This window comes from Nipponia nippon, unplaced genomic scaffold (assembly GCF_047370975.1).
Source record: "Nipponia nippon isolate SJK-2023a ecotype South Korea unplaced genomic scaffold, ASM4737097v1 scaffold_3, whole genome shotgun sequence".
NCBI lineage: Eukaryota > Metazoa > Chordata > Aves > Pelecaniformes > Threskiornithidae > Nipponia > Nipponia nippon.
Window position 1 is genome coordinate 34,858,091 of NW_028262347.1, and position 27,325 is coordinate 34,885,415.

At 44.0% G+C, this 27,325-nt stretch overlaps 1 protein-coding gene across 3 annotated transcripts; it reads right to left on the reverse strand.

Moving 5' to 3' along the window:
* Positions 1–8,786: 8,786 nt before the first annotated feature.
* SLC38A2 (solute carrier family 38 member 2) lies at positions 8,787–26,300 on the reverse strand. 3 transcript variants are annotated; one of them, XM_087764375.1, is made up of 16 exons: positions 24,764–26,300; positions 23,997–24,178; positions 23,644–23,725; positions 23,401–23,516; positions 20,171–20,244; positions 19,981–20,073; positions 19,705–19,786; positions 16,668–16,750; positions 15,640–15,698; positions 15,364–15,510; positions 14,523–14,602; positions 14,326–14,426; positions 13,814–13,938; positions 12,958–13,102; positions 12,738–12,835; positions 8,787–12,170 (listed from the first exon to the last, which is right to left on the reverse strand). In XM_087764375.1, the coding sequence occupies exons 2-16, from the start codon at positions 24,113–24,115 to the stop codon at positions 12,072–12,074; spliced, it is 1,503 nt and encodes a 500-aa protein (XP_087620501.1). In that variant the 5' UTR covers positions 24,116–24,178; positions 24,764–26,300; the 3' UTR covers positions 8,787–12,071. The 3 variants fall into 3 exon arrangements, with proteins under 3 accessions (XP_087620501.1, XP_087620503.1, XP_087620502.1); XM_087764377.1 differs by lacking the exon at positions 24,764–26,300 and having other exon boundaries at positions 23,890–24,178; XM_087764376.1 differs by lacking the exons at positions 23,644–23,725; positions 23,997–24,178; positions 24,764–26,300 and adding an exon at positions 22,015–22,200 and having other exon boundaries at positions 23,401–23,512.
* Between the last annotated feature and the right edge of the window lie 1,025 nt (positions 26,301–27,325).

Sequence of the window (27,325 nt, forward strand, 5' to 3'; positions counted from 1 at the left end):
GTCTGGGAATATTTGTAACAGCCCATAAAACTGAAAAGACAGTTTGTTCAAAGGCCAAATACCTGGTAAATGCGTCCCAGAAGCACAGCTTGTTTTACCACCATTGGCCTGCCTGGCCACGCCGACACGGTGCCCTCTCTTCCAGGTGCCATGCCCAATGCTGTGGAACACGGGCAGGCGTTTCGGCCTTGAAATGGAATATTGTGAGAACAGTTTTGGTAATGATCCAAGCACAATTTGTAATAGGATTAGGTATCGGCAGCAGGCCCAGGCGTTGGGGTAGCTCTTGTCATGCCGCAGGGCTTTTCCCCGTCACCTTCCTCAGCATGTGCCCGAGTTACTTGCTTGTTTCAGTGCAAAGTTTGAGCTCCATGTTCTTTTTTTGGTTTCCAAATTAATTCCGTATAGGAGGACTTGAGTACGAAAATAACTTATTTTAGGCTCAAGTCCAAAACTACTTTAAAATAAGCATTAAATTTAGTGGGACCATGCCAGCTGCTTAAAGCATATAATTAATTTGGATCCCCAGAGCCCCCAGCACAGTGCAGTTAATGCAAACTTTGCCTTTAAGTTCTGGTCCTCTTTCGAGTGCTGTTGGTCCTCTCCAGCACCATCATTGCGTTTGGAGTACAAATGCTTATGCTCCAGCAAAAAAAAGCAACCCTGGAACTGTAATAATGGTGCTGTCAGGTTTGAAGATGGTTTTTACAAGCCCCGGCCACTCTTCTGCATAGAAAAGTTGATTAGAAGATGAGCAAGCACCTTCATTGGGTTTTGGAGGGGATTTGCAGCTCTGTTTCTGTTATTGCCTCAATTAATCCCTGTCAACTTTGTGGTAGGTTTAAAAAAAGTGAGCTGGCATAAATATGTGACAGCTAGTACCAACATCGTGTGAGACCGCCAATGTTAAGACTGAAATCTCTTCAGAGCAAAGAATTTATCCATTTTGGGGTCTTTGAGGTAAGCAAACAGCTTGACAACAGCAACATAACCCAAGTTAATCATTCAAAATCTAAACATCTTTCAATTTCTGCATTGCTATGCTCTTTAAAATAATTCACCACTGTCATCTGCCTTTGGTGCAGCCAGCTATAAAGAAAAATGAAAACGCCCTCGCATTCAATTAAAATACTTCTTCACCTTGTTATTCTTTTCAACAGGCAAAATTATCCTTTCTTGAAACAGAGGCATAGTTCAGGCCATCTATTTTGTTCCACAAGGCTGTTTTTAAATCCCTGAGAACAAAGATATTTCCTATGAGTCAAGGCAAATTCTTCCCTTCAAATGTGAGTATCGCCATCAATCTCTTGGCCAAAAGAAAATAATTACCCTCTTTTCCTTCCTATCTGGTTCCTGGAAAATTGCATCAAACCTACCGTTTTCTGTTGATTTATTTTCAGGAAGTGAAGTTACTAACTCAAGGTCAGAACCTTGTTTGTCACTTTGCAATTTTTACATGATCCTTGTGTTTCAGAATATTTTAATTGACTGTGAGTAGAAAAGCATACAGCATCGCTGGTATGTTCTGGTGTAGAGTGACAATCCTGGGGTCCCTCAAGGCCAGGGACCAGGCTGACCATTTCTCTCGGGAATGAGTAAGTTTTACATCCTCTATTTGTAGCACCAAAACTCATCACTGCAAAAGCTTTCCATAAGAAGAGAGAACATTTTTCTGGAGAGGGGCACACACATGCCTGTGTATTTGATCTGTGGCTGTTTAGAAGAAGGAGGAATGATCTGCCTGCCATTTGCCTGTAAAGGCTGTTGCGGGGCTGCTCTGGCTGTTGCATGGGCCATGGCTGCTGCCCCAGCTGTTGCTGCCCACCACTTCTTGGCTGCCCTGAGACTCTTTGCCGTGCCAGGACCCAGCGCTCCTTTTTTTTCCAGGATGAGTTTGCTCATTGTCAGCTTGAAAACCAGGACAGGAAAAGGTTTATGTATCTTTGGCTAAGAGTCAGAAACAAGTCTGAAAAAATCTTACTATCCCTTCTTGGCTTATTGGTAATGGTTATCCACTCAAAATCCATATTCCGATGGTGATCTGGCCCTCCATGCTAGCTGGATGAGCTATCTCCTTGATTTCACTGAGCATATAAATGCTAGTAACTGCTCACAGTCAGTAGGAAAGGGTTCTGGCTTATAGTGATTTATTTTATTACTTATGTTAATGTGCCGGTGGGATAGAAGATAGCCTTGTGGGCACTAAGTAACAAGAGTTAAGTAATGACTCACGTTTCCCTTGGAGACTGTCAACACATACGGTTTTCTCCAACCTTTTTTCACATGATTTCAAAATAATTTCAAATGATTATAAATATTTATCAGTTGAGCTTCTTTACGGGCTGGGCTGGCTGATGTTCAGTTCTTCGTACATTCTGTGTATGTACCTCATCCAGGATTATTTCCACAAAGTCCTTTCTTCCTTCATGTTCAGGGAAAGCAAGGAGGCAAACAAATAACCATGAAATCACTTTGGGATTTCTGATGTTTTGCACAGACGTTCTTCTCATCTCGCTTCTTGTTTATCAGTGGGTCTACTTTCTCTCTTCTTCACAATCATGAAATTATTCTCTTTTTCTGTTCCTCTCCAGGCCTCTTTTTCCTCCTGTGTTTCTTCTGGCTTGCTTTCCTCCCTCATGGCTTGCAGCTTCAGTGAGCCCCATTGCCAACTCCAAAAATGCAGTCATTGCCTACATCTCCACTCCTGCTTGCAGGAGCCCTCGGTGACACTGACCTGCTTGGGAGCACGCTGGGGAGGGTGAGAAGAAGACCTGAGGGGCCAGCAGCCCCCATCGCGATGGGCACTTGGCTGACGGTGGTGCCTCCTTGCGCTGCGCAGGATAACCAGCTGCCAGCAACTCTCTCTCCCACCCTTCGGGCACCCGGGGAAGGCTTGGGGGGGCCGTCAAGGCAGGGACCTTTGGCCATGCCTTCAGCTAACCATCCCTTTCGTTAGCATGCACTCGAGTTTTTGTCTCGGACGCCCTTCTCTTTTGGGCAGTGCAGCCAGCTCGGCGGCCTGCCCCCTCTTTGCTCCTGCAGCATCTTTCTGCATCCGCCAGCTCCCCGGGAGGCTGCAGGGTGAGTGGACTCGTGGACATAATGCTGGCTAATGGAAAAAAAGCACAAACCCTGAAGATCTGCAAGACAGATCAGTGTGCGGGGTAGCAGGTAAGCATGGCCAAGCTGCAGCAGGAGGATGCAGAGAAAACCTCGTGCAGTTACGTTTTCACTTACACTCTCCAGTGTCGAAGGTGAACCATAGTTTAGTTACATTAATGCATCGGTTGGCTGTCATACTCACTGCTATGATATTGCAATATTTCTCACTGCTTCTTTATCACTGAGTCTTTAAAAAATTCCCCCTCTTTTATACGTTTATAAAGTCCCACTGTAAGCCTATATGGTAGTCTATTTGCTAGACTGGGTGAAAAGGACCTATGTACTTCCTCTTTGAAATCGAGTTCATCTTTACAGTCTATGAGGAGATCATATGGGAAACTCTACAAAGCAACTGAAAAGCAAAGACATTTCTTTGTGGAAAAAAGAAGTGCTAAGAAGTTTGCAAAACCTTGTGAGAGAAAAGTGAATGGTTTTGGGTGTTTGTGGTGGAGGGGAAAAGGGAAAGCTACAATGCATTAGTCTGAAGAAGTAATGAAAGCAGGAAGGATTTTGCAGAGGAACTTCTGTAGTTTTATCTCTGTGTTATTGGACTATGTGTAATAACTCACTGTGCACAGACAGGGAAAGCACCATGTCTAGTCACTTCAGCCAGCGAAAAGTCTGAATCAAATGGGCAGCTCGACTCAGATAACAGCAGAACTGACAGAAACAAAATAATCTGTAAAAGTACTTTAGGTTCCATGTGTTTAAATTTTCTCAGTATTTATAAAAATAAGAAGGCAATCAAAGTAGTTACTCCAAGTAGTTGTTGATGCCTTTTTCAGAAGGATTTCATGGTTCTCCAGAGTTTCTGGATGACAAAGGTAGGATCTGATTCTTTCCCACACTTAATCCATACACAAGTGAGAAGGGAAAAACTTCAGAGGTTTAGTTTTGGTCAAGTTGCTGCTAGAAAATGCAGAAGAGAAGTTGACTGCTGTTCCCTGCCAAACTAAAATTTGCAGGGGAGGACAGATGGATATTCTAGCAGTTAGCCATGCTCAGACATAATAACCATCATAGGACTTCTCCTCTGGGACTTGGAGATAAGCAATGTGTTGATCCAAGATACGAATTGTTTAAATGGGTTGAGAAATTTAACCACAGATGGAAACTGGCTCTGTTAAGTGCAGGAGTAGTGAAGTGCTGCATTTGACCTACCACGGTGGCTGGAAATCTGTGGCAGCAAAAATCCAAACCCATTTGTTTTACGTTAAACTACTGACTCAGTTTTGAAACACAGCTGGTGTCACCCAGCTGGTGACATGTCCTGAATTTTCTCTGGTAGTTTGGAGGAGCTCACTGCAGAGCTTAGGGCTGGGTTCTGGGAAAGGAAAGGCTGCTGCATTTACGCCTTATAATCGATTTGGGGTTGAAGTCAACTGTTTAAGATCTGAAGGAGCCACGTATGTGAAATATGGCATGTCTGAAATGAATGCTCTTGCAGAAGAAACAGAAATTAAAGGCCAGCTTGCTGCAGCTACCAGAGTGAGTACAGGCTTCAAAAAATACAATGTGCAAGAGGAATTTGGAGAATCCTGGACCTTTCTGGGACTGAGAAAAACAATGTAAGTGTGGGAATCAATATTGGTTCTTGTCTAGTTTACTAGTAGGCTTCATTTCCCTGTTTGACTTTTTATTGTCTTTCCAAGTAAGTCCAAGCAGATTAGAAGAGCCCTTGTACCCTCTGTTCCCAGTGTGTACACACAGACACACACACAGAGTCACCCCAAACCATGATCGTTGCATCAAGCATGACTCATTTACTTCAAAATGTTTCTTGGGACACCCATGGTTTTAATAGTCTGATTAGAAGAACGAAAGTCTTATTTGTGCTCAGAAACATCATCTTTGCAGTAAGGCGAGAGACCCGTCTGACCTTTGGGAAGGAGGGGATACCTGTAACTAGCGCCAGCCTCGGGTAACTCTTCGGCATCTTCTTGTGACAGCTCAGTTTCCTGTGGCTGGTGTTCTTGGGAACTTCCCCACTTGTTCCCCAGAAAAACACATCCCTCGTTTGCCATTTTCATTTGGAGTCCAGTAATCCTCGCAGAGCAACAGTTTCACAGCTGATGCCTCCCCCATTGTGTCAAAAGAGCAACGCAAATATTTTAGTGGCAGCTGTTTCCAAACCTGTCTTCTGACGGTCTCTCTTCTGGATGCTGCTGTTTGCTGATGGACACCGGGTGAAACTCTGTTCATGCTCTCTGTGGCTGCTCTCCATGTTTCCACAAAGTTGCGGCTCTGCTGCGGCTTTTTTTGACCGCCATCTTGTTTGTTTTCCTCAGCCATGGCGCTGGGGCGTGCTCCCCGTGTCCCGTCCACGGTGGAAGCGCCTGCCGGTTTTATTCATCACCCAAGCCCTTGGTGGGCGTTCGAGCGTGGCCTCCAGGTGACAGTGCCGCAGGCAGGGTGAGGTGCCTGGGGGGCACCTTCCAGCCCACCCCGCCTCTCATGAGACCTGTCTGTCTGTCTGTCTGTCTGTTCTGTGTAGTGACCTGGGCTCCAGCACTGAGATACGCTCTACCGGTGCATTAAATCATTTTACTGAAGTGGGCAGGAAGGAGCAATATTGGCTGTTCATGAACTGGTATTTATTTTAACAAAAAGTAGATGCGTGGGTTGACCACGTTAGCCCCGGCCCAATAACTCCTGAGCATTTGGGAATACCCGCAGCACCTCACTTGGCTCCGTTTAATTTTGCTGCAATCTGGGCTGTTTGGAGATGATGTAAAGAAGATTTTTAAAGATCACCAAAAAGCTACTTACATAAGCTACACTTCCTTTCCAAGACCCATACTAAATTTCTACATTATTGTTAGTACCTATCCAACATATATTACCTATCAATTTACATTCTGCAATTGGAAAACCTTTTTTTCCCCCCTTTTAAATATATGTAAATAATAACGAAAATAAAAAAATAGCACTTATTTCTAATTTAAATAACGTTTTCAAACATGGTCGATGATGCTACCTCTTACTGGGATTACCTGACTGTTCTCTTACTGGAATATGTTTCTGTTCTTTTAAATGTTACCTAGCTTCAGATGTTTCTCCTGACATTTTCCACTACGAGTAACTGCAGCACGGTGGTGGTTTTCTGCATCTGTGTGGAAAAACAATGAGCCTAAATGATTAGGCCCATTGGAGAACAGAATTGGGAAAAAGAGGATGTTTTCCCATAGTAAAGTAATGAACCATTTTTCCCGTGAGAAGTTGCCCCTCCCATTCTCTACAGCAGGGCTTCATGCTCAGCCAAAGGCTGGAGGAGCAAGAGGTGCCTGAACTGGGTGTGGAAGTGGGCTTCTCTGGGCCACCGAAGGGGCCCGTGCGGGACTGCTGGAGAGCCGGGACTGGAGGGACACCCAGAGAACAAGAAAATAAGGCTTGTAGTTGGAGTGGAGGCCATAAGGAGACCAGCTGGGCAGAGCCTAGGAAAATCAAAGGGAGATGTTCCTAGCTGTGCCTGGGCAAGGGTGGGAACTGGACTCTGGCAGGCATGTAGTCAGGAAGGTAGTAGAGATGAGGGACAGTGGCTCGCAGGGGGAGCTGGGAAAGGTGGTGTTGCTGGGGAGCTGGCAAACTGGGACTGGGGTCAGGGCAAGAGTGACAGCTGACAAGGAGTCACCTTATGACAGCCCAAACCAGCTGTGCGAGAAGACAGAAGGACATGCATGTGAAAGCAGGCGGGGTTTAGACTGTCACGCTCAAGAGACTGAAACCAGAAAGGCTGAGGAAGCGGGTGCTGGGCACATCTGCACCTGGAGATGGGATGGCACATCCATATTCCCAGAAGGACAGGACTGGGGGCTCCCTCACGGCATCTCAGCTCCTTCTGGCGCTGAAACCTGGGCACGCACCGGCCACCCTCTGCTCTGTTTCTCCAGAAAGGAAACCTGGGCACACCGACTGCATGGGAGCTGTGCTGCCCTACCAACAGGTCCATGAGCTAAGCCGTGGGGGACCTTAGGGCATGACCTGATGTGATCCAGCCGCTGGATGAACACCTGGAGGTGAGGTGCCTAGGTGTGACCTTGGGACAGAACAGACCTGGCAAGGCCAGAGGCAGGAAAAGAAGTAAACTTCAGGGGAACCAGAAGAAAGTGAAGATGCCACCTCTCACCTGCAGAGGCCTCAAGAGATTCCCAGATCTCAGCACTGAATAAACCCTCAGTGACAACTTATCCCTCTTCTGGGGCAAAGGCCTTGTGGTGGGTAAAGAGGTTCAAGGCACAGGATTTTAGACACTGTCACACAACATAACTTTTGTTTCTGTTTTTTTTTTTTAGTCATTGCACTGTCTCATTCATTGCACAGGGTGAGCCAGCTCTTGGGAGGAATCGGAAGTGTGTAGAAAAGACTACTTCACGTATTATTTAAGTTGATGGAAATGCCTGATGGCGCAGAGGTGGGCTTAATTGTTCAGCGAGTCGAGCGGCGTTCTAGGGCAAGGGCTTCTCCGCTGCCATGAAGTTCCTGTGTGACAGTAGGCAAGTGGTGAGAACGAGCGTTTCCAGGCACGACGACCGCTTCCAAGTGGCTAACTCCATGCTTAGGGTTCTTGTTTCCAGAACGATGATCACTCAAAACCCGTTTGTGGTTACGCTTCAGATGCACGGAAGCAAATGCTGAAATACAAGATTAGCAAGCGCAGGACATGAAATTGTGGACTCAAATGCATGGCTGCTTCACAGCGCTGTCTCTCCTTGCTTCAGGTCCCCAGATGTGTGGCCTGATGAACAGCTTCTTACAGGCCTGCAACATCGTGAAGATGAGTAACGATCTGTGTTTCAAAAAGACGATGTTAGAATGAGAACTAGAGAGAAATGAGGACATTCAGCCCTCGTCAGGATGGGCTTTGGACTTTGAGCAAATACATAAGCACTGTGAACACACAGAAAACGTGATAAAAAATAAATGAAAAGTCACTCAGTGGGGGTTCCAGTGAAAAATACCATGCAATCATGTAATTAAAGCAACCTTCATTGAGGCATTTCCTAATTTCAGGGTACTCAACTATGCCTCTTAATATTCCTTTCATATGGTGTTTTGTTGGTATACATGACACACTGAGTTACACCTTCGCTGTCCCTCACACCCAATTCGTAATATTTGGGAAAGACAAAGATTCATGTGAATTGATACAGATTTCTGGAGAACAAAGAACCGATACGCCACACTTGGTTTGTATCCAATTGCTGAAATACAAGTGAAACAGATGCACCCGTTTCAAAAAAGCAGTTATTCTTCTCCTGGAGATTCAGTTACAGGAAAATGGCATAGGATTTTGGCAAGACTCACTCGTTGATTACACTTACGCAAGATCTGACACATTGAGTCTTGTCTCCAGATACGCCTGTGCTGCAAAAAAATGATAACATACAGGTTCCTCGCAGAATTTTATCGCTCATTTTCTCTAATGCCCAGACCGTTCTGTTTACTCTTGTAGGTTCATAAATTGTGGACTTAAGTTGTATGCTACTTTTCCTTTTTTCTTCCCCTTCCTGAAAAGTGCTCATAAGTAGGTTGGGCACGCACATAATTAAAGATACGCTTTCAGTATCGTCTTTAGAGAAAACCCTTCAAATGCCTCCCCCCCAAAGAAAACACCAGAGCATTGCTTAGGATTCTCTCTTTATTTATTTCAGTTAAAACAAAAACATACAATGTTTCATTGAAACTGTGTTGCACTCCCTGCCAACAACTGTTGGCCTCTAACAATACAGTAGCTATACTTACATATGTACATGGAGGTACCGTAGGATGCCTGAATTTAGTGGCCTAACAAATACGTTAGATCATAGAAGCTGTTAAGTTGCTGCATTCAGGAAATCGTAACATCCATGGTAAATTTTAGAGGAAAAGTATACAGGAGCCTGAACAATGCTTTTTATGGACCCAAGTGACTGTGTTTATTGCAACATGTACATTTGTAATAAATACCATCTTGGTGTTTTCCTACGCACCTTAGGTGTAACACATTTCTTCCATTTTTGTAGGCATTACATTTTGTTGCAAAAGAATCTTCCCTTTGACAGTTGTTATACAGATGTACAACATGAACAACTCCTTGAAATGATGTAACAATCAGTAATGAGAGAGGAATATATACATAAGTCCTGGATTCCAAACCTACATTATATACATTATACTTACAGTATATACACACATACAATTATGTACACAGACTAATCATAAATATTGAAAAATAGGTTTAGTTTTAATGGATTAATGTTTTATAAATAACATGTTACATTTATGACTGAAATATCATGGAAGACAGTAACGTCTAACTGAGGTGACAAAACAGTGGTTTAATACTGAAGCTGCTCTTTTAGGTGGTTTGTAACGTAGGTAACTTTAAGTAGACAGGTTTGGAAAAAAAAGAGTATAATTAAATAAATCATATGTTGGAAATCAACCCAGCCAAGTGGAACTCAACTGTTGCAGGTGGAGAGCCAGTCATCAAATAATGTAACACACAATGTAAAATCTGGAAATTGCTACATTCAGAGAATTAAGTGACAGGCATGATATTGAGGTGTCATCACAAAAATCTTCCTCCTCTCTGGCTGCCAAGAAGGACCGTGTAGCAACTTCTCAGACCTCCTTCCTCTTCTATGGTTACTGAGAGAAAGGAGGCCGTTTCTCACTCTTTTTTTTTTTTCTTTTTTAAATGCTGGCAAGGGAAGCGCTTCATCCCTTATGTGCTACAAATTGCTCAAAGGTAGACAACATTTTAATCCTCTTCTACTTTTCTACGTCTGCGGAGAGGAAGAAGAAAAGCTGCCAAAGTACTGAGGAGGCACACGCTCAGCACTTCTGTGGAGATCAGGTAGCAGAGGAGAGTTAGCCATGGACGTACAGTACCTGAGGCAGAGAAGTACCTAAGGAGCGTTGGTCAGTGCTGACTCCAGGATCGTTAATTGCCAGTTGAGTACCACCGAACTAATAATACAGACAACACAGGAGGAATCTAACTTCTCATTACAGTTTTACGCTACAGACTTAGTGACCAGTACTTACAGTCATGCAAAAGTATCAGTACAAAATACCTGCAATTTTTTTTTCATAGCTTTTAAATGGCTGGGCAGAGATTGATGTTATCTGCCGAACAGTGACTGTCATTTAGATTTGTTCCTGATTAATTCTACAAGAGCAAAGAAGTCTCAGGCACTGTTTAATCAACGGATTACAGGCCCTTACTTGTTCCCTCTGACACCACGACCAAGTGGAACTTAGTCAGATTTTTAAAGCATCGTGTCAGATGAAGACAGTTGACCACACTGCCATGATTCTTTCATTAATAATCTCTATCTAGGCTTTTGTACCCAATGTTGTTGTGTTTGAGAACCTCTTATAAGCCAAGTATGTTGTTATACAAGTGTTATTTCTCTTCAACCTGGGATAAGAATGAAAGAGTAAACATGCACTAGAAACAAAACAGCTCATCACAACCGTACAGCACCTGTTTCATCAGCTAGCTAGCTAGGGCTCATAAGAAACTTATCTATTTCTGAAGCAAACAAGTATGAGATGACTATCCAGTCTATGAGGTTACCTTTAGCACTACTATACAGTATAAATTGGAAGAGGAATCCCAGTTGTGTACGTGAAGAGAGTTTGTACCAAGCATGAAATACTGGTGCAGTTATTTTGTGGATTTGACTCAGATACAGAATAGTCAAGTAAAAATCCAATAATGGATGAGTAATTTGAGAAATACTGTACACTTTCTGAATATTATACAACTAGTAAACTACGTTAGGACCTTTTTCTTTTCCTACAGAGTGTTTCAAGATAGATTGGACAGAAAAAAACCCAACAAACATTGCTACAACTGACAATGGACCTTATTAACAGACAGAACTCCAGGAGGGAGTTTTATATTAATGGCATGATATGCTCCAGTGCCATTTAGGTTGTATCTACACCAGGGAAGAAAAAACCAAAACCAAACAAAAAAAAAGCAACCCCCCCCCCCCAAACCCTGTTATACCCAATTGCACTATTGAGTACCTCAAGAAGGGAAACGTCAACACCATCTTTACAATTTCTAGATTAGCTACGTTTTTGTCAAACGTACCCGTTCTAAAGGGTGGTTTTTTTAAAGCTTGAAAATTTGGGTTTCTGCACGATTTTTGGGAACTAAGGTAACTGTTGTTACTTAAGTAAGCTGACAAATGATTTTCAGGATTATTTTCACTCTACTTGGAACTAAGTGAATTTCATGGGAAGCATTTATAATTAGAGAATTTTGACTTGAATTGGTTTGTTTTCTGTTTTGGTCATTAGAAGGATTTTTTAAAATAAAATTTCTTCTAATTATGCCTCTACAGAAAGGCAAACTAGATTTAATTTACGACACTGATTAAATGTTTTTATGAGCTCTTCTATGTTATTCTTTCATTCTTTTTAGAAAAATGTTTCTTAAAGTCAAAATAGTGCTTTTGAGGTCCATAAGAATTTTTTGGTACAAAAAAATAATAGTGTTTCTCTCTCTCTCTCATTGGTTATTTAAACACTTTGCTGTAAATTAAAGAGTTATTTCTCACATCAATTGGTTCCATTAGGCACATTCAAGTAAAATAACAAAATATCCAAGTAACAATGACAAAAGCCAAACATGGCTTGATAAAAGTCTACAGAGAGTTCTGTCCATTCTCTGGAATGGAATATAGTTGTCACTTCCTTCAGCCAGACACTCACGTGGTTTGATGTTAACATCCACTTCCATCATGCAGAATAGTTTCTTAAAGACAGAGTTCAGGTATTCTACAATCAGAAGAACCATCAACAAAGAATCTGCATTTTAGAGGAAGCCGAATAGCTCATTTTCATTCTCAGTAGGTATCTGAGCGAACACTGGCATTTGAAGTGGAGTATTACAGATTAACCCAGGGCAGTTAATGGCCATCAGATGCAACATTATGGGTCCAGTCTAGAATAATCAGTGTCATACACCCAGTCATCACAAGTATACCACTTAGAAAGAACAACACAGCCTGAAAAAGAAAACATAAAGGAAGTATTTCAGTTTCTGCTACTATACCCATAAAGTCATCCCCATTTATGGCACAAATGCCATTGCTCATGGACGACAAAGTAAAAAAAAAACGAGATCACAGTAAACAATGGAGAGCTACCTGTCTTTCTCATACTTGGGATCCTTTTTCAAATAAAAAAGTACATTTGTTTTCAGTATAGCAGACCTCAACCTCCACCGAGGGAAATTAATGTAGCTGCTGATAACCAGTCAGGCTGTGCCACTGTGCCGACTTGATTCTGACTCGGCATGTCTAAGATTTGATTCCGAGTCAGCATGTCTAAAACGAGTAAGAGCACCAAGATCAGTCAGGATGACCCAAATGATCGGTGGAGGGCAGCTTTAAGGGGTAAATTACATAAATAAGTCTTGAAACTCCCACATGTTAACTAAGATAACATTAAATGCCAATTCACTGACTACCTTCACCGGGACTTCAGAATTCTTAAATTGTGAAGAAGGAAACTAAAGCTCTTGCTCTGAATTAGTACGCAAGCGTAACTATTACAGATTTGTCTGTACATACCCCAATCTTTTGCACTGACTTCATTGGTTCCTTCTTCACTAATTTGATATAGAAGGCAGAAGGAAGTATAAAGATAAGCATGGCAGCCGCAGATGCACCTGTATTTAAAAAGCATAGAAATAAATATTCATAACACAAACAGGTAAATATAATTTAATTAGATCGGAACTGCATTTTCTGAGATTTGAAAGACTACTTGAACTGACGTGAAAATGCTTACCAATGAAGCCAAAGATGTCTCGGATAGTAGGGACAAAGATAACAAGCACGTTGGTAAACGTCAGAAGAGCAACTGTAATGGAACAGTGACGCCACCATGTAAACTCCTTCCCGGCCCACAACAGCTGGGTAATGGAACTGCGGATCTTTTGGGGAAAAACAAAACCAAAACAGTTTAGTCTTCATTGTGGAAGTCAGTCACTGTCACCTGAATTAGACCTTCCTTCTGAAAATATTTTAACGTCATTTTCCTGAACACTTCCAATTTCAATAAAAGTTGAAAGACAGGAAAGCTTTTTTTTTTAAATATTTACTTCCTGCACTTGAGAGGCAGCTCTGTGTTTCTGGTCTGTTTCTCTTTTCAGTGATTTAGATTTTCAAAGCACAGACAGTAATGGAGAAAACACAAGGAAAAACATCTGTCTTTAACAAAAATAAATTCCAGGGATTTTTGTAACATCTAAGGATGCTGCTCAACAATATACGCCTAAGTGGCCTGAATTCATGTTCACAATGTACTTAAAAAAAACCCCACACTGACTTTTGTAAGCTGATAATACAATACTGCAAGTACTTTTATAAAGGGGCAATCTGTTCCACTCCCCCAACTAAACCATACCAGGAAAACAATGTAACTGAACATATTTGTACCTACTGCTTTGTACATGTTGCCTTATTATTTAATTTATTTGAATTAACAGTATAGAGATACTTCATCAAGCTTATTAGAATAAATTTCCTTTTCCAGTTAAGAGAAAAATTCTATAAATGGCAGTTGCCATAGCAGTAAATGACTGCAGCAGGACAGGTGATGAAAATAAAAAATGGTATTAAGATTAAAAAACATAATTACTTACTGGGAAAATAACGACAGGTACAGTAAGTGTTACAGCCATAAGTACAGCGAGACGCACAATAAGAAGAAGAACATCAGCACCCAGATAAGCAGAGTAGGTATGAAGCAGTTCTGGTTCGACTTTTCCTATAAAGAAATGAGTATTTTAATCACATGTTGTTGACATACTTCTCAACCAACCACTTCTGCTCTAAATCCTAAGCGAATTTTACAGTTAAAGCAATATGAATTGAAAGCCTCAACAGCTCCTGTAAGCATGTCTCCATTTTACACAGGGATAACTTGGAGGCACTGAATCTGTTTTAATCCAATTTTAATCCTGTTTCCTTGGGCCTAATTCTACCACTGACCTCCTTTTGGGTGCGCACTTATAAAAGTATTTTAAAAAAAACCCCAACAAACACTGCACATTTAGAACCCAGAGTAAATGCTTGCTTGCCCTAACTTAAAAATAATACTGTGGTTTTGCAGAACTTAATTCATTTAAAAGAAAGCAGAGAAGGCAATACTCACCATAAAATGTCAGGTATCCAAAGAGAGCAGCCAATAAATACATGAGGAACATGGCAAAAAAAGATACATAGGACACATTCATCATTCTTTTACGGCTTCGGCTAGAAGAAAAAGAACCATTGTTAGCAATGTGAACATTCTGGTTTATACTACTTTTGTTTGTTTAGTGAAATTACAGACACATATCTAACATTTACCTTTTCAGTTCTTCATAGATAGGAAGAATTGCAGGATGGCAGACAAAAGAAAACGTTAGGATTGGGACAGCATACACAGTCTGAAAAACAAAAGTATGTTTAAGTATCTCAACAGACATTAGAAATTCTGTTTTAAAAAATTCACCAGTAGATTTTTCAGCTTTGACTTAAGCATCAGTTTAGTTTTTGATAAACACTAGCTATTTTTTACGACTGAAACTTTGGCAAGAAGTAAAACAACAAGTTCATACTCTCTTAAACGCAAACCCTGAGGTACCAAACACTCTAAAATCTCACTGAAGTCTATGCTGAGCTGAATGGATTTGCATTCAGAATTGTGTTCTGCATCTCATAGCAGATTATAGCCATTATAGCCTGATCTTGCTACTGGCTGTCACACATACTTCTTCCCCATGTGTGGAGATTCACCACTGTAACTGGGAGCAGACATGAGAGTCAAGACTTTGTCACCGGGAACTTGAAGTCTATTCCAAACCCTGGCATACATTTCCCATTCGCATGCTGACTATTTACTTCATCTTCTTCTGCAATCTACTTTTTGAAATGCTTTTTAACTTACTTGAGAAAGCTTGAGAAATGCTGTGCTGAAGAATGAGAGATGCATTTATTGCCACTCATCTCAGGCAGGCACCTCAAGCTCCTCTAATTTCAGTGTATTCAGAGTGTTGAAACACCCAGTCTACGGGAGGTAAACAGTACTCTACTGAACAGGAAGTCTTATCACACCCCAAGTTTACATCTGGGTAGTTACCTGAAGGAAAAACAACCTCATTTATCTGCTATGTATTTACAACAGAGAGTCTGATTTTTAGTCAGTTACCTGTGAATTGAAGATGAAATATTTTGGCTCGCACACATCATCACTTGTTATGTTTTCATCTAACAAAGGTGCCAGTGTCACATTTAATGTCATGTTCATGATGTCACTGTCCATAGGACAAGGAATCTGAAACATCTTCCAAATTACCTAGAAATAAAGCCATGTATTTATTGTTACTTTGACTAATGCAGTATGTGAAACTTTCCAGAAACTGTGCTTAATTTCCCTTCGAAATGCAGTTTTACGAGCATTGGAAATCTACAAGATTATACTTACAACAATCAGAAAGAAGACCATGCAAAGTAAGGAAAAGCCACTGGTGTAGCCCAAATATCCTGTGTTCAAGAAAGATAAAAAAAAATCTAAGGTACAATAAACAGAAACACCATTGAAGGCATAACATTATGACAAAATATGTTCTGTCAGTGATCTCTTCAGATTGCCATTTTTTTAGTGTTACATAGAACAGGTTAATTATTTATGGACTTTCCACTAATCTCAACCCAGATCTGAAAGTTCTCAAAGACATATAAGGCCTGTACATACAGTGAGCCTGTAATATTAAATTTTATAACTTACAAAAAAAAATCCCCACAATAAAAAACCCACACCAACTACTATGTGCATTGTTTATTATGTATTAAGAATCATTATAGGGTTAATTCTAATAGAATGCACTATGAGATAACTTAGCCTTTTCCCTTCTGTTTTTATTGATTCACTTAGTTTGAAGAAAGTAGTAACTTGAGAAAGTAATTCACAATGAGACTCTCAGTTAGTAAGGTTCCACTACAGGATTCTCTGAACAAATGGTGTGTTAACTGAATTATTCATATATATCACTGAATTACAGCCATTTCAGATAAAGCATCTGGTATGAATATTCTGCTACCACTTGGGATCTGAAATGAAAAAGGTGACTTCTATTTGCATTGCAAAGACAATTTAACTGTCGAGGGCTAGCACCCCTATTCTTTTCAGACTGTTACGGGATAGCTAATAACAATATCATAGTATTTCACTACTGACCAAAATAGGTCAAACTTTGCAATAAGAACACAAACAGAAAGTTACTGTTGAGCCTTGTTGTAAAGCTAACCCTTAAGATACTTGTCTTGATCTTTTTTTAATTTTATTTTTATTATTTTTTTAAGTAGACTGACGGTAATTACCTAAACACTGATTAGTCCCAAGAGACAAGTCTGGAGACAGCTGCTAATTTACACAGTACTTCAAGACTCATCAGTTCATTTCCCCACAGTACTTTCAATGCATTTTTATTTTGATTGTACTCTACTGCTTACCTAAATTTTTCAGCAAGGACAGCGGAAGAATGAGGATGACAGACACCAGCAGCACTAAACAGTCACCATTAAGATACCATTCTCTGTAGAAAAAAGGTAATATTTGTAAGTAATCAACGTATTTAAAAACTACAACATTTGCAGTTTAGTCTTCGCTCTTATCTTCTCCTACAACACATGGCTTCTTAAAAAAATGTAGTACCTGATGTCACAAAGGACTAGCATTCAACTTACTGTATGGACCTAAAGCCCTACAATACCTTCTTATCTCACCCCAAACCTGCATTGTGCCTTTCCTTTAGTGTCCTTTTCTAAAATTAATATGCATCTGAAAGTCAGAAGACAGGAAAGTAAATGACTGGTCAGAGAAGAAGTCAAGTGGGATCAATTGTGGAAAAATAGTAATTTGCTTAAATGTTGGTTCCCAACTCTCCAGATATATTAGAATATTGCAGGCCCCCAGCAGGGTGGTGATCCACTCTTAATGGAAATAAAATTCTGTTGGGTACCCTGCAGGAGTTAAAGAAAAACAGGTGAGGGCTGGAGTTAAGGCAGTAGCAGATTTTTTTCCTTCAGATATTTTTTGCCACTTATTCCTTAAGAAGCAGCAGCTATTTTTTGACAAAACATTTTGGAGTGTTAGAAGATTAACATCTTCCTTTGAAACACAGAAAAACAAAGTTAGATTGGTGTAAATATAATGCAATCTCACTGAACTAACCGAAAAACTTGAATATTTAATCGTGGCAGGGTAACTGCTTTCTTCATGTGTCCTACAGGAACATCCTATATGCTTTAAGCAATTCAAGTAACACTAAGCATTTATTCCCAAATATTAATACTTTATATCCTGCTTTGCTATCAGCCAACAGTATTTATTTTAAAATGGACTGTCTACTACTTAGGTAAACAAAGAAAAATTAATGACCCAATTGGAAATTTGTGCATTCAAACTCAATTGCTGAATTATAAGCCTATATATGCTAGTGGAAATATGGAGTAACTTTAACAGATTTGCTCTGCATTTATGTAGTAAACGCAGAAACAATTCGGTCACCTTTCTCCAGTTTCACCTGGGATAACTAAATGTAAAAAAGGTATTTTGGAAAGTTCAGATGTGTAAGACATTAATGTCATGTACCTTTCGTTCTGTTTTTTTAGAATTTAGTAGTCTTGTGGTAAATTAAAAAAAAAAAATCACATTCGTAAGAACAGGCATTGCTATTGTGCGTGCACTACATGAAGGCCATCCCAGCTTCCACACCAAGGACGTACAAGTTTTTCTGTGCTGAAAAGAATGTGATTGCACAGCTTTAAAATACAGCTGAGTATTTTAAAAATTGCTCAATGAATTTTAATAATAGAGCTAGTATTTGTAATATTGTCTCAGAATTCCAGAATATTTTTTTCTACAGTAAGCATTATTTCGGGACATTTAAACAGGTAAGTGCTTACATTTGAGGCACCAGGCTGCCAGAGTGGAATCCATGCCAATGGTAGCCACCCAGACTCCCCTAAGCAATGCATGGAGAGAGTCAGTTAAATGGGGTCCACAGTTGCCAGAGCACTGAGAAAAGATTTACTTTAAATCAGTGTACAGCTACCTAGTACCAGCCAACAAGAAAACACTGAAGACACAAATCTCAATTTCTGAATTTTGTCTGCCAGATTTGCAGAGCAGCAGCTGCATCCAGTGAGATTCACAGCCTTTAACTTCCCCTCTTGAACAGCAACCGATTGTGGATTCTTCTCTGAGGATGGGATAGTTAAAAATACTTGCCTCCAAGCCCCCTTGTAAGTACTGGCTACTCCAAGGACTTTCTTAAGAAGCAGAAAATAAGGACTCGAATTCAGCCAAAGGAGGGAAATGAACCTTCCCAGGACAGAATTGGTAAACATTACACTATTAAGTAAATAGGGTGGGTGCATTCTTTGAGTACATTAAGGGGAAGGGGGGGGGGGAAAAAAGGGGGGAAAAAAAAATATGGCTAGCACTGTTGTCATGACAATATCTATCAGCAAGCTGTATGAACACCACCAAATGGCTTGAACCCCTTGGGGAACACAGGCAGAAAAATGCCTACCTTCTGAATTCAGGCTTAGGTGTAAGTTGGAGTCTTGAGCTGCTCAGCCCTCTCAAGACTGGGACACTTCAGGACAAGGCACAGAAGTACAACTCTGAAGAGTGAGATTTATAGCACTTAACTCTATCCATCTGAAGTCAGGCATCTTGTTTTAGATAGCTGTTTTTACACACCCTCTCAATATAGAGCGATATGATAAACTGCTCTCTGGAGATGCCCAAAACAGGTGTCTAAGCCAGGTGCACTGAACTGACACTACAGAGGATCACCTTTCTCCACTGATTATACAAACACCACAGTAATGATGACCTCAAAATCTATCTTTCAGACGGTATGGTTAGATAAAATGAACCCTACCCATGGCACCCACTTTTACAGCCAAGCAGTAATAAAGCCACTATGGAGTCAAGGTGTCTCCAGGGCTAAATGGCAACGTGTCCGCCATTTCAGTCTTGGGCACATAAACTCTTGTTTTAATTCAATATTTAGTCCCCATGTCTTTTGAGAACTGTTCCTTAAGACATTCATTACGTAACTGCACCTTAGTCTTATATTTATCACTTCCCACAATATTAACACTAGAAAACCAAAATAATCAGTCCAAACCAGTTGGAATGCAATAAGAAAAAAAAAAAAACAGCAACCATAACCACATTTACCTTTCCTTATCGAGCGTATGTACTGACTGGTACATACATTAACACTTACCTGATGTTTTTTAGAGAACAGCTTTCTGTAATATGATGCGATACCTGTATTTTTCTACCCTTTTCCCAGGACAGGCTGGATCTAAATGAAGTGGAGCACTCAGGGGAAGGGCAAACTTACTGTATCTCTGTCTGAGTAAGAAGCTACCCTATGGTGTACCGAACGTGGTCTTCATATAAAAATATGTACAGTCTCCGTACTTGTTTCTCCTAATAGTTTCTCTGATGAGGAGTTCTAACACCTACCCTGTGGTCTCTTCGATGTTCATAAATGTCTTGATGACCAATGGTAACTCATATTTCACTATGAAGAGGTAGCTTGACATAGCTGTAGGTGAATAACATCATAGATCATTACAAATATAGAATATGCCACAAGATGCAAGAATCACATAACATGTTTCATAACTTCACTTGAACACAAGCGGTTAATGAACACATGTTGTGTGAAAAAAAGTCTCCAAGAATAAGTAGGGAACAATTACTATTGACAGTACAGATATTTTAAGATCTTGTCCTCACCTCCAATGTTCTGCATTGTAATTGATCCAGAAGCAGCAAGTTTTCCAGCCATACCAAATGCCTTCATTCCCAACTGTTCATACAATAAAGATCCTAAAAGAAAACAAAATAATCCATTGGAAGGGCATGTTTCACAAAGATACCATATGAAACAAATACCATATGTTTGTAAAATAGTAATTTGCCATACCTCCTTCGTTGGCAGTCTTCAAAAGGAGATGCACTGAATACAAAGAAAATATTGAAACAAACAGCAGGAGTATCCTGAAGGGGGAAAAAACATGCAAATTTTTAATAGCTGTAAATGACTTATGGTAACCTTATTAAAGAAAGCTGTAAAAATGAATCATATTAAAATATTGTCTGGGAAAAACCTGTAGGTTCTAGGGCCAGCTCAAAGCATTCTGAAAACCCAATTAATGCCTAGGTTAGAAAGGATTTTACACTAAAATGCATTTCACTGGCATACAGAGAAATTCTGGTGTAGGATTAAACAACGCTTACATTCAGTGGAAGGTGGTGTAAGCACTGGCAAGTGTGGCCATTGTAACTGGCTACATTTGGTATAAATAACAAAGTATCAATGGGAATGGTTTTGTATTATTGTAAGAAACTGTATTTCTCCTGTCTTCCTATCCTTGTTCAACAGTGTGCGATGAATCTATTGAACATCGAGTTGTGACTAACTGTAGCTGAAGTGAAGATTATCTCTTGGTCTTAAACAAATCAGCTTTTCAGCTTAAACCTGTGTTAGGTCTTTTTTATGTAAAGATGAAACTGCAAAAGCCTTAAAGAAATGACTGAAAATTCAGATGTATCGAGAGCTGTGTCTTCAAATGGAATACATATTTATTGTCATTAAAAAAAAAAAAAAATAAAAAAAGATTACTTTCTTTGCTCAAAAGTTACATTTCACATGTGCTTACATGGGAATTGCTAGTGGCTTGTTTATCTTCCCTACAGGTTTTATGCACTATATACATTATTTCCCAAAGCACATTTGCAACATCTGAAGTTTGCATCTCTCAACAACAAACCCCACCCACAACAAATGCACTTCCTGGAGTGGCACACTAGGGGGGACTTCTCAGCTGCTGAAGAACACAGTGGAAAATTCCAACACATTCTAAAAATCCCTGGCCTTTCTTATACCAATACAAGCATTCTGCTTTATAGGAAACCTAAGAATCAGCACATCTGCTCAAAAATGGCAAGCTCCATTTAGAGTTAGTTCCCAGGGTACTCTTTACATTTCCTTTTGTGCCATTTTTAACGTTGCTGAAATTAGTAAACACAGCACGAAGAACTGGAAACAAGAACATCTGAGAAAAGCTTCACGGATCCGTACAAGGAATCCAGGAAACTTCGTGTTACTGTGCCAATTCAACACCACCACATGCACACAAATAAACCTCTCTATTTCTGACAGGTAGAGACTAACCAGGATTTAATTCAGCCATCCACTAGAAACAGCACAGTGAGATGCGCAAGGATTACATTTCATTGAAACTGCACAGATCCTGGACCCCTCCCTCCTAACCTCGAATGGCTGCCTACAGTGTTGACAAGATCAGTCAGCAAACTCATCTCGAAGCTCACTCAGTTTCTGGCTTCCAGACTGTATCATTCATTTATTTAGTGCTGACACAAGTGACAAGTCACAGCACCAACACAAGTGACTCCACAGAGTCTTCGAAGAATTTACTGCCTTGATCAACCGCATCTGGATCTGAATCTGTAACCTAGTTATTAAAGGATGTCTGTAATGCCCTCAGCGCCATCTTAAATCCTCAGTACCATCAGTGATTGACTGCTTTCCTGCCTTGGAACTATACAAACTACACTAAGTTTTGAAAAGTAACAAGCTAGTTTATCTCTGAATCGGTACTAATGTAAATAGGTGTGAACGCAGTATCTGGTAATGAAAGGTAACTAAACGACCTCAGCACCCAATTGTTAAATTGACAGTTTTGAACATTTTTTTCTTCAGAAAAAAGGACCCCCATTATATGCAAATCTGTTCAAATATCTAACCTTAAATTCTTTTTTCTTCCTCTCCTCAAAGATGCTCTACTGTGCATTACGCTGATTATCTTGTATGTGCTGCAGAACATCTTTAGAGCATGAAACTGATGTGCAGAGAGATGGAGTATCTATCTCTTCTGAATTCATGCTGCTAAGTTGTTCATTCAGTTTAGCATCATCTAAGTGAGTGAAAGTCTTAGCAAAAAATTAACAAATTACCATATATTTAAAATAAAATCCTTTAGATCAAACTTTACACACTGGTAGTTTGCTCAGGAAACTTGAACACCATCCTGATACACTGTGAAATATCTGGAAGTAAATCTGACCTACAACTTCTGGAAATCTGGCAACAGAGTAAGGCAAATTTCAAACTTAACATTACTCTTCTCTTGTTCTTGGAACATTCAGCACATTTATCTATTTCCAAGATAAAAATACGAAGTTCCTTTAAATGCATCCCTGGATTCCCATCTGCACTCAAGTCACTGATACTGCACGTTGTGCGAGCTGAACTACCTCCAATATATGAAAAATGTACTTTCCCGAGACATTTCGAAGCACTGTACATAATTGTTTCCTCATGCTATTTCCAATTATATTGCTATAGTCTTGTCTTATACCCGAAAGCTTTTGCCAATATAGACATACCAATAAAGATATGCTGGTTATTCCGCATCCCTCCCTTGCGGGGAGACAGCAATGTTTACAGGTGTAGCTGAAACCAGTTCCCTGAATTGAGTAAAAGCATAGCAATAAAGAGGATTTCTTTATTGGTGTAAGCACATCGTACCCCTATAGGCTCAACTATGTCAGCTGAGGAAAAGGAGACCACGTCCCTGATCGGTAGGACTGGGCCACAGAAATTTGTAAAAGTAGACACGGCCAGACTTGCAAGGGACAAATAAAACAATCCTCTTCCACCTGAATTTTTCTTCTAACTCTCTACAGCCTGATACCGTACTTTTTGTGCAATTATGACTTCCGCTAATTGAAAAGTTTCTGTTGTCATTAATTTCAGAGTGAACTCTGAAGGAGAAAGGTAATGCAGGCTTCAGTCTGTTAAGTAGCACCTCTCTTTTCCACTCGGATAATGGAATTTTTAAGGGAAGTCTATCGGTTACTCATGAAGAAACTACAGCTAAGTAAAGGAAAATTCACTGTAAAATGTTTTGTGGGTTGCAGAACGTGCAATGAATCTGTTTAATTTTTGCAAGTCCTTCTGAATGTATCACAATCTCTTAATTTAAAACAAGATATAAATCCTAAAATGCAATTTCACACCTACGGCAATGACTGGGTAATCCGTAAAGGTCCTATTATTACATCACATATTTTTCCATTATTAATCACACATCAGAAAGATTTTTTTTTGATGAACCAAAAGATACTTACACAAAAAGAGCAATTCCAGTGTTCGCCATGGCATAAGAAAGACCAAGGATGCCACTACCCACAATAGCATTGCTCAGATTAAATACTGACATTCCAAAGGAAGTAGTACCCGGATGCTGAGAAAAGGGAGATAGGTGATAATTAATAGGAAGTTATTACTTATTTCAGAATTAAAACAAACATAAATTTGTCAAGAAAGCTTTTTTTCTTTTGTTTTTTAACACATCATTGCTATGTACTTACATACTGAGTTTCATATTTCTTCTTTCCAAGATTGGAGTCGAGCAAGAAATTTTGATTTTCTGGATCAATATCCGCATAGTGGCTGTAAGAAACATTGCATCATTAGTGACTCTGACGGGCAACTTCACTCCTCCTTTAGCATTGCCAATCCACTTCAAAGGGAACCCAGAAAACCAACGGAACGACCCAAAAAGACCCACCCCGCCTGCCGTTCTGCCCGGTACCCAAAGCACTGCGCCTGCTTACGCCCACAGTCCTCTCCGTGTTTCTGTAACGCCTGCCAGCACGCAGCACCTCCAGACCCGAGGCGGCGTTTTACCGGGGGCCGAAGCGGGGCGGCGCAGCCCCCTCACCTCTTCATGGCGGCCGGCTTGGTGGGGTAGGGGTAGCTGAAGTCGTTGCTGTTGGAGCTGTAGCTGCTGCTGTCCTCGTCGGGGGAGATGTTGAACTTGCCCATCTCGGCGCTGCTCATGGCGGCGGCGGGGCCGGGGGTCGGCGGCCGCTCTTTTGTCCTTGGCGGCGGGGCTCGCCGCGCCTGCGGAGGTGGGAGGCGACGTCAGTGCCGCAGCCCGTCACGTGGCCAGCGCCCGCCCGCGGCTCGGCGGCCCCCGCCCGCCGCCGAGTGGAAAAGTACCAGCGGGCGCGAGGGGCGGGGGGCGCGGGCAGACAAAGGTGAGACCCGCAGCCGCACCTGCGGCGGCGCCGGGGAGCGGGCCCGGGCAGCGGCACCGCCACGCCGCACCCCCGGGCACCACCCCCGCCACAGCGGAGACTGATGCAACACCGACGGGCGATTGTCACATTGGCCGCCTCCGTGTTTACCTCCCATGTCTCCCTCCCTCCCCGCCGGCGACACCGGGCATCCCGGCGTTTTCAGTGGGAAAACGCAAACCGGTCACCGGGCTGCACCGCGCCGCAGCCCCCTGGGTTGTTTCCACCTTCCCGGGACGCAGCAGCGGCGCGTCCCCAGCCGCCCCCGCCTCGGGGCAGAGCCCGGCAGGGTGCCGCCCGGGCGGCAAGCCAAGCCGGGGGGCTGCCGCCAGACAAAGGCGCCAAGGACCCGCCACGCCGCGTCCGAAAACTCGCCCCGTCCCTGCCGGCGGCCGCCGCCGCGCCGTACCTTCTCCGCAAGAGCTCGAAAGCGAGGTTTCCTCCCGAAGCCGCGGAGATGCTCCTCTCCCGGCTGCTGCTTCTTGCAAGGGGGAAAAGCCCTTCCCTATAAAACGTCAGCGAAAACAGAACCCTAAATAAATAAAGGTAGGAAAAAAAAAAAATCACTTTAAAAAAGCCAGCCGTGTAAAAGGGAAAGAAAGCCTCGCGTCCGCGGCGCTCCGGCGTCGCTCCCGCTCTGACGGCCCCCTCGGGGCGCCGCCGCTCTTCAGTCAGGAACGCGGGCGCGTCATCGCAGAGGGGCGCGGCGCCCGGCCGCCGCCGCGCCGCCCCCCGCCGCCCCCCCTGCCGGGCTGACCCCCTGCCGCCGCCCGGGCCGGGGCGCGGGGCGGCACCGGCGGGTGGGGGCGCGCCCGGCCTGAGGGGTGGGCGCCGGGGGTCGGCGGGGGGGCCGGCAGCGGGGCCGCCGGCACATGACGGCGGTCGTGGCGCCGTGTTTACGCTGGGGGCAATTGCGTTTCGCAGCGGGGACGGGACGCTGCCGTGTTCGTGGGGAGCGTCCTGGCGGGAAGGCGCTTCCACCTGCCCGGTGCAGCATCTGCGGCGTTGACTGCCGCATCGCCCGCAGGCTCACCGAGGCGGGTTCCCCCCCCTTCCGCCCCGCGCTGCCGGGCTCCGGCTCTCCCCAGAGGCTTGGTGCGCGGCGGGGGTGAGGCGCCGCCGGCCCATAGCTGCTCGCTGCAGTCACCTGCTATTTTTAATCGGCGAGCCAGCAGGGATGCATCTGCGCGCCCGGATCCCGGGGGCAGCCGAAAGGCTCCCCCAGCGCTTCCTCCGGGAAGCGACGCGGAGTGACGGCCTCCCCCTAGCGATGCGATGGAGGCTACACCCCACTTTGGGGAACAGGGGGGGAAAAACAACATCCTGCTTCCTTTTCCTCAGGTAATCGCTACACAAAGTTTGGACGGCTTCGCTGCTCGGTGCCCTGTGGAAGGGGACAGCGGGGCTTCGCTGCTCGCCCCCACCCCTCGCACACACGCTGCAGCGCCGGAGGCGGCTGGGCGAGGGCAGCCAGGCACCGTTTCACCACCCCTTCTTGAGGCGGGGGGCCCCCACCCCGGTCGCGCTGTCCCCGCTGCAGCGGCACGCTCCCACCCGAGGCTACTGCTGCCGGCCTCGAGTGCGGAGGGTACCCGGCCACCGAGCCGTTTCGCCCCTCTGTGTTATCTCCCTCCGTCCCTCTGTGGCATCGTGGCGGGTGCGAGGCAGCTGGCAGCACAGCAGCCCGACGGCCTGTCCCGCCGTCGGGGCGGCCGCAGGGACGCGGGAGCGCTTCGCACCCTCGAGTGGCAGCGAACCTCCGCGGCCCCGCCCGCGCTCCTGGCCCCACTGAACTACAGGCGGCCGCGGGCTCTGCCGGGGCTGGGGGGGGACGAGGTTTCCCTGAGGCGAGGCAGCGCGGGAGGACCGGCCCGCAACTCCCGCTGCCGGCCCCCGGCCGCGCTCTCTCTGCCGCCGAGGCGGGCGGGAAAGCGGCAGGCGGCGCGAAGCAGCGGCAGGCCGACCGTTACCGCCGCGGAACGTTCTGGAGCGCCGCCGGGCGGGGGGGTGTGGGGTGGGGAAGGGGCGGTGCCCGGGGGGGGGGGGGGCACACGCAGGAGATGCGGAGCCGAAAATTTTCCATTCCCGCAGTTCTGCCCCCGCCCCCACCCCGCGCGTGACGTCGGCGCCCCGCCTCTCCCGCCGCAGCCCGGCGCGTGTGCCGCTGCGGCGCTTTGCCGCGCAGCGCCCGGGCAGGGCCGGGCGGCGGCGGCGGCGGCGGGGGCCGAGGCGGCGTCGCACCTGCTTCTGCGGGAGGCCGGTGCCGCGGGGTGTCTGCGTGCGCCGCCCGGCCCGGGGCGGCCCCGAACGGCCGCCGGGCCAGGCCGGGTTTCTCCGGCGCCGTTCGTGGCCTTGGCCGGGCGCTGTGAGGGGCTGGTCCCGAGCCCCCGGCCGTGCGTCCTGAGGGGCGGGGGGTAGGCGGGCACCGGCCGCCCCGTAGCGGGGTTTGAAATCGCCTCGGGGCGTTTTGGGGCAGAACTCGCTCCCGTCCGAACCAGGTGCCGGTTCGGGGCGTCTTGCGGCCGAGTTTCCCCCGCTTGCGGACAAGGCCAAGTACAACTTGGGGTGCTCATCGCCCCGAGGTATTTTAAAGTTGCACCAGGCGTTTTCGGTCCTGCTGAATATGTGACTGCATAAAACCAGGCAATTTGCAAAGGCTACAGCAATCTGATGGGTTAAGCAGAAGGACTGCGCGGCTCCGCTTAAAAGTGCCATCACAGCGATATGTAAATAAGCGTTACTACGGGGACGCCAGGTCATGCACCTTCCTGCATGGGAACAGTGAATGCTTTGTGCGTTTTTCACTCGATCCCATTCTTCGGGTGTTAGCACTTGAGCGAAATTACCCGTTCCACGAGAGGGGTCAAGGTGACCTGTTTACTGTGGGGTTTGCTGCTAGTGTAACAACAAACGTGATGACGTAGCCCTAACGCGTTTGGGACTGTAGCTGTTGGAGGCACTGACGGCAGCG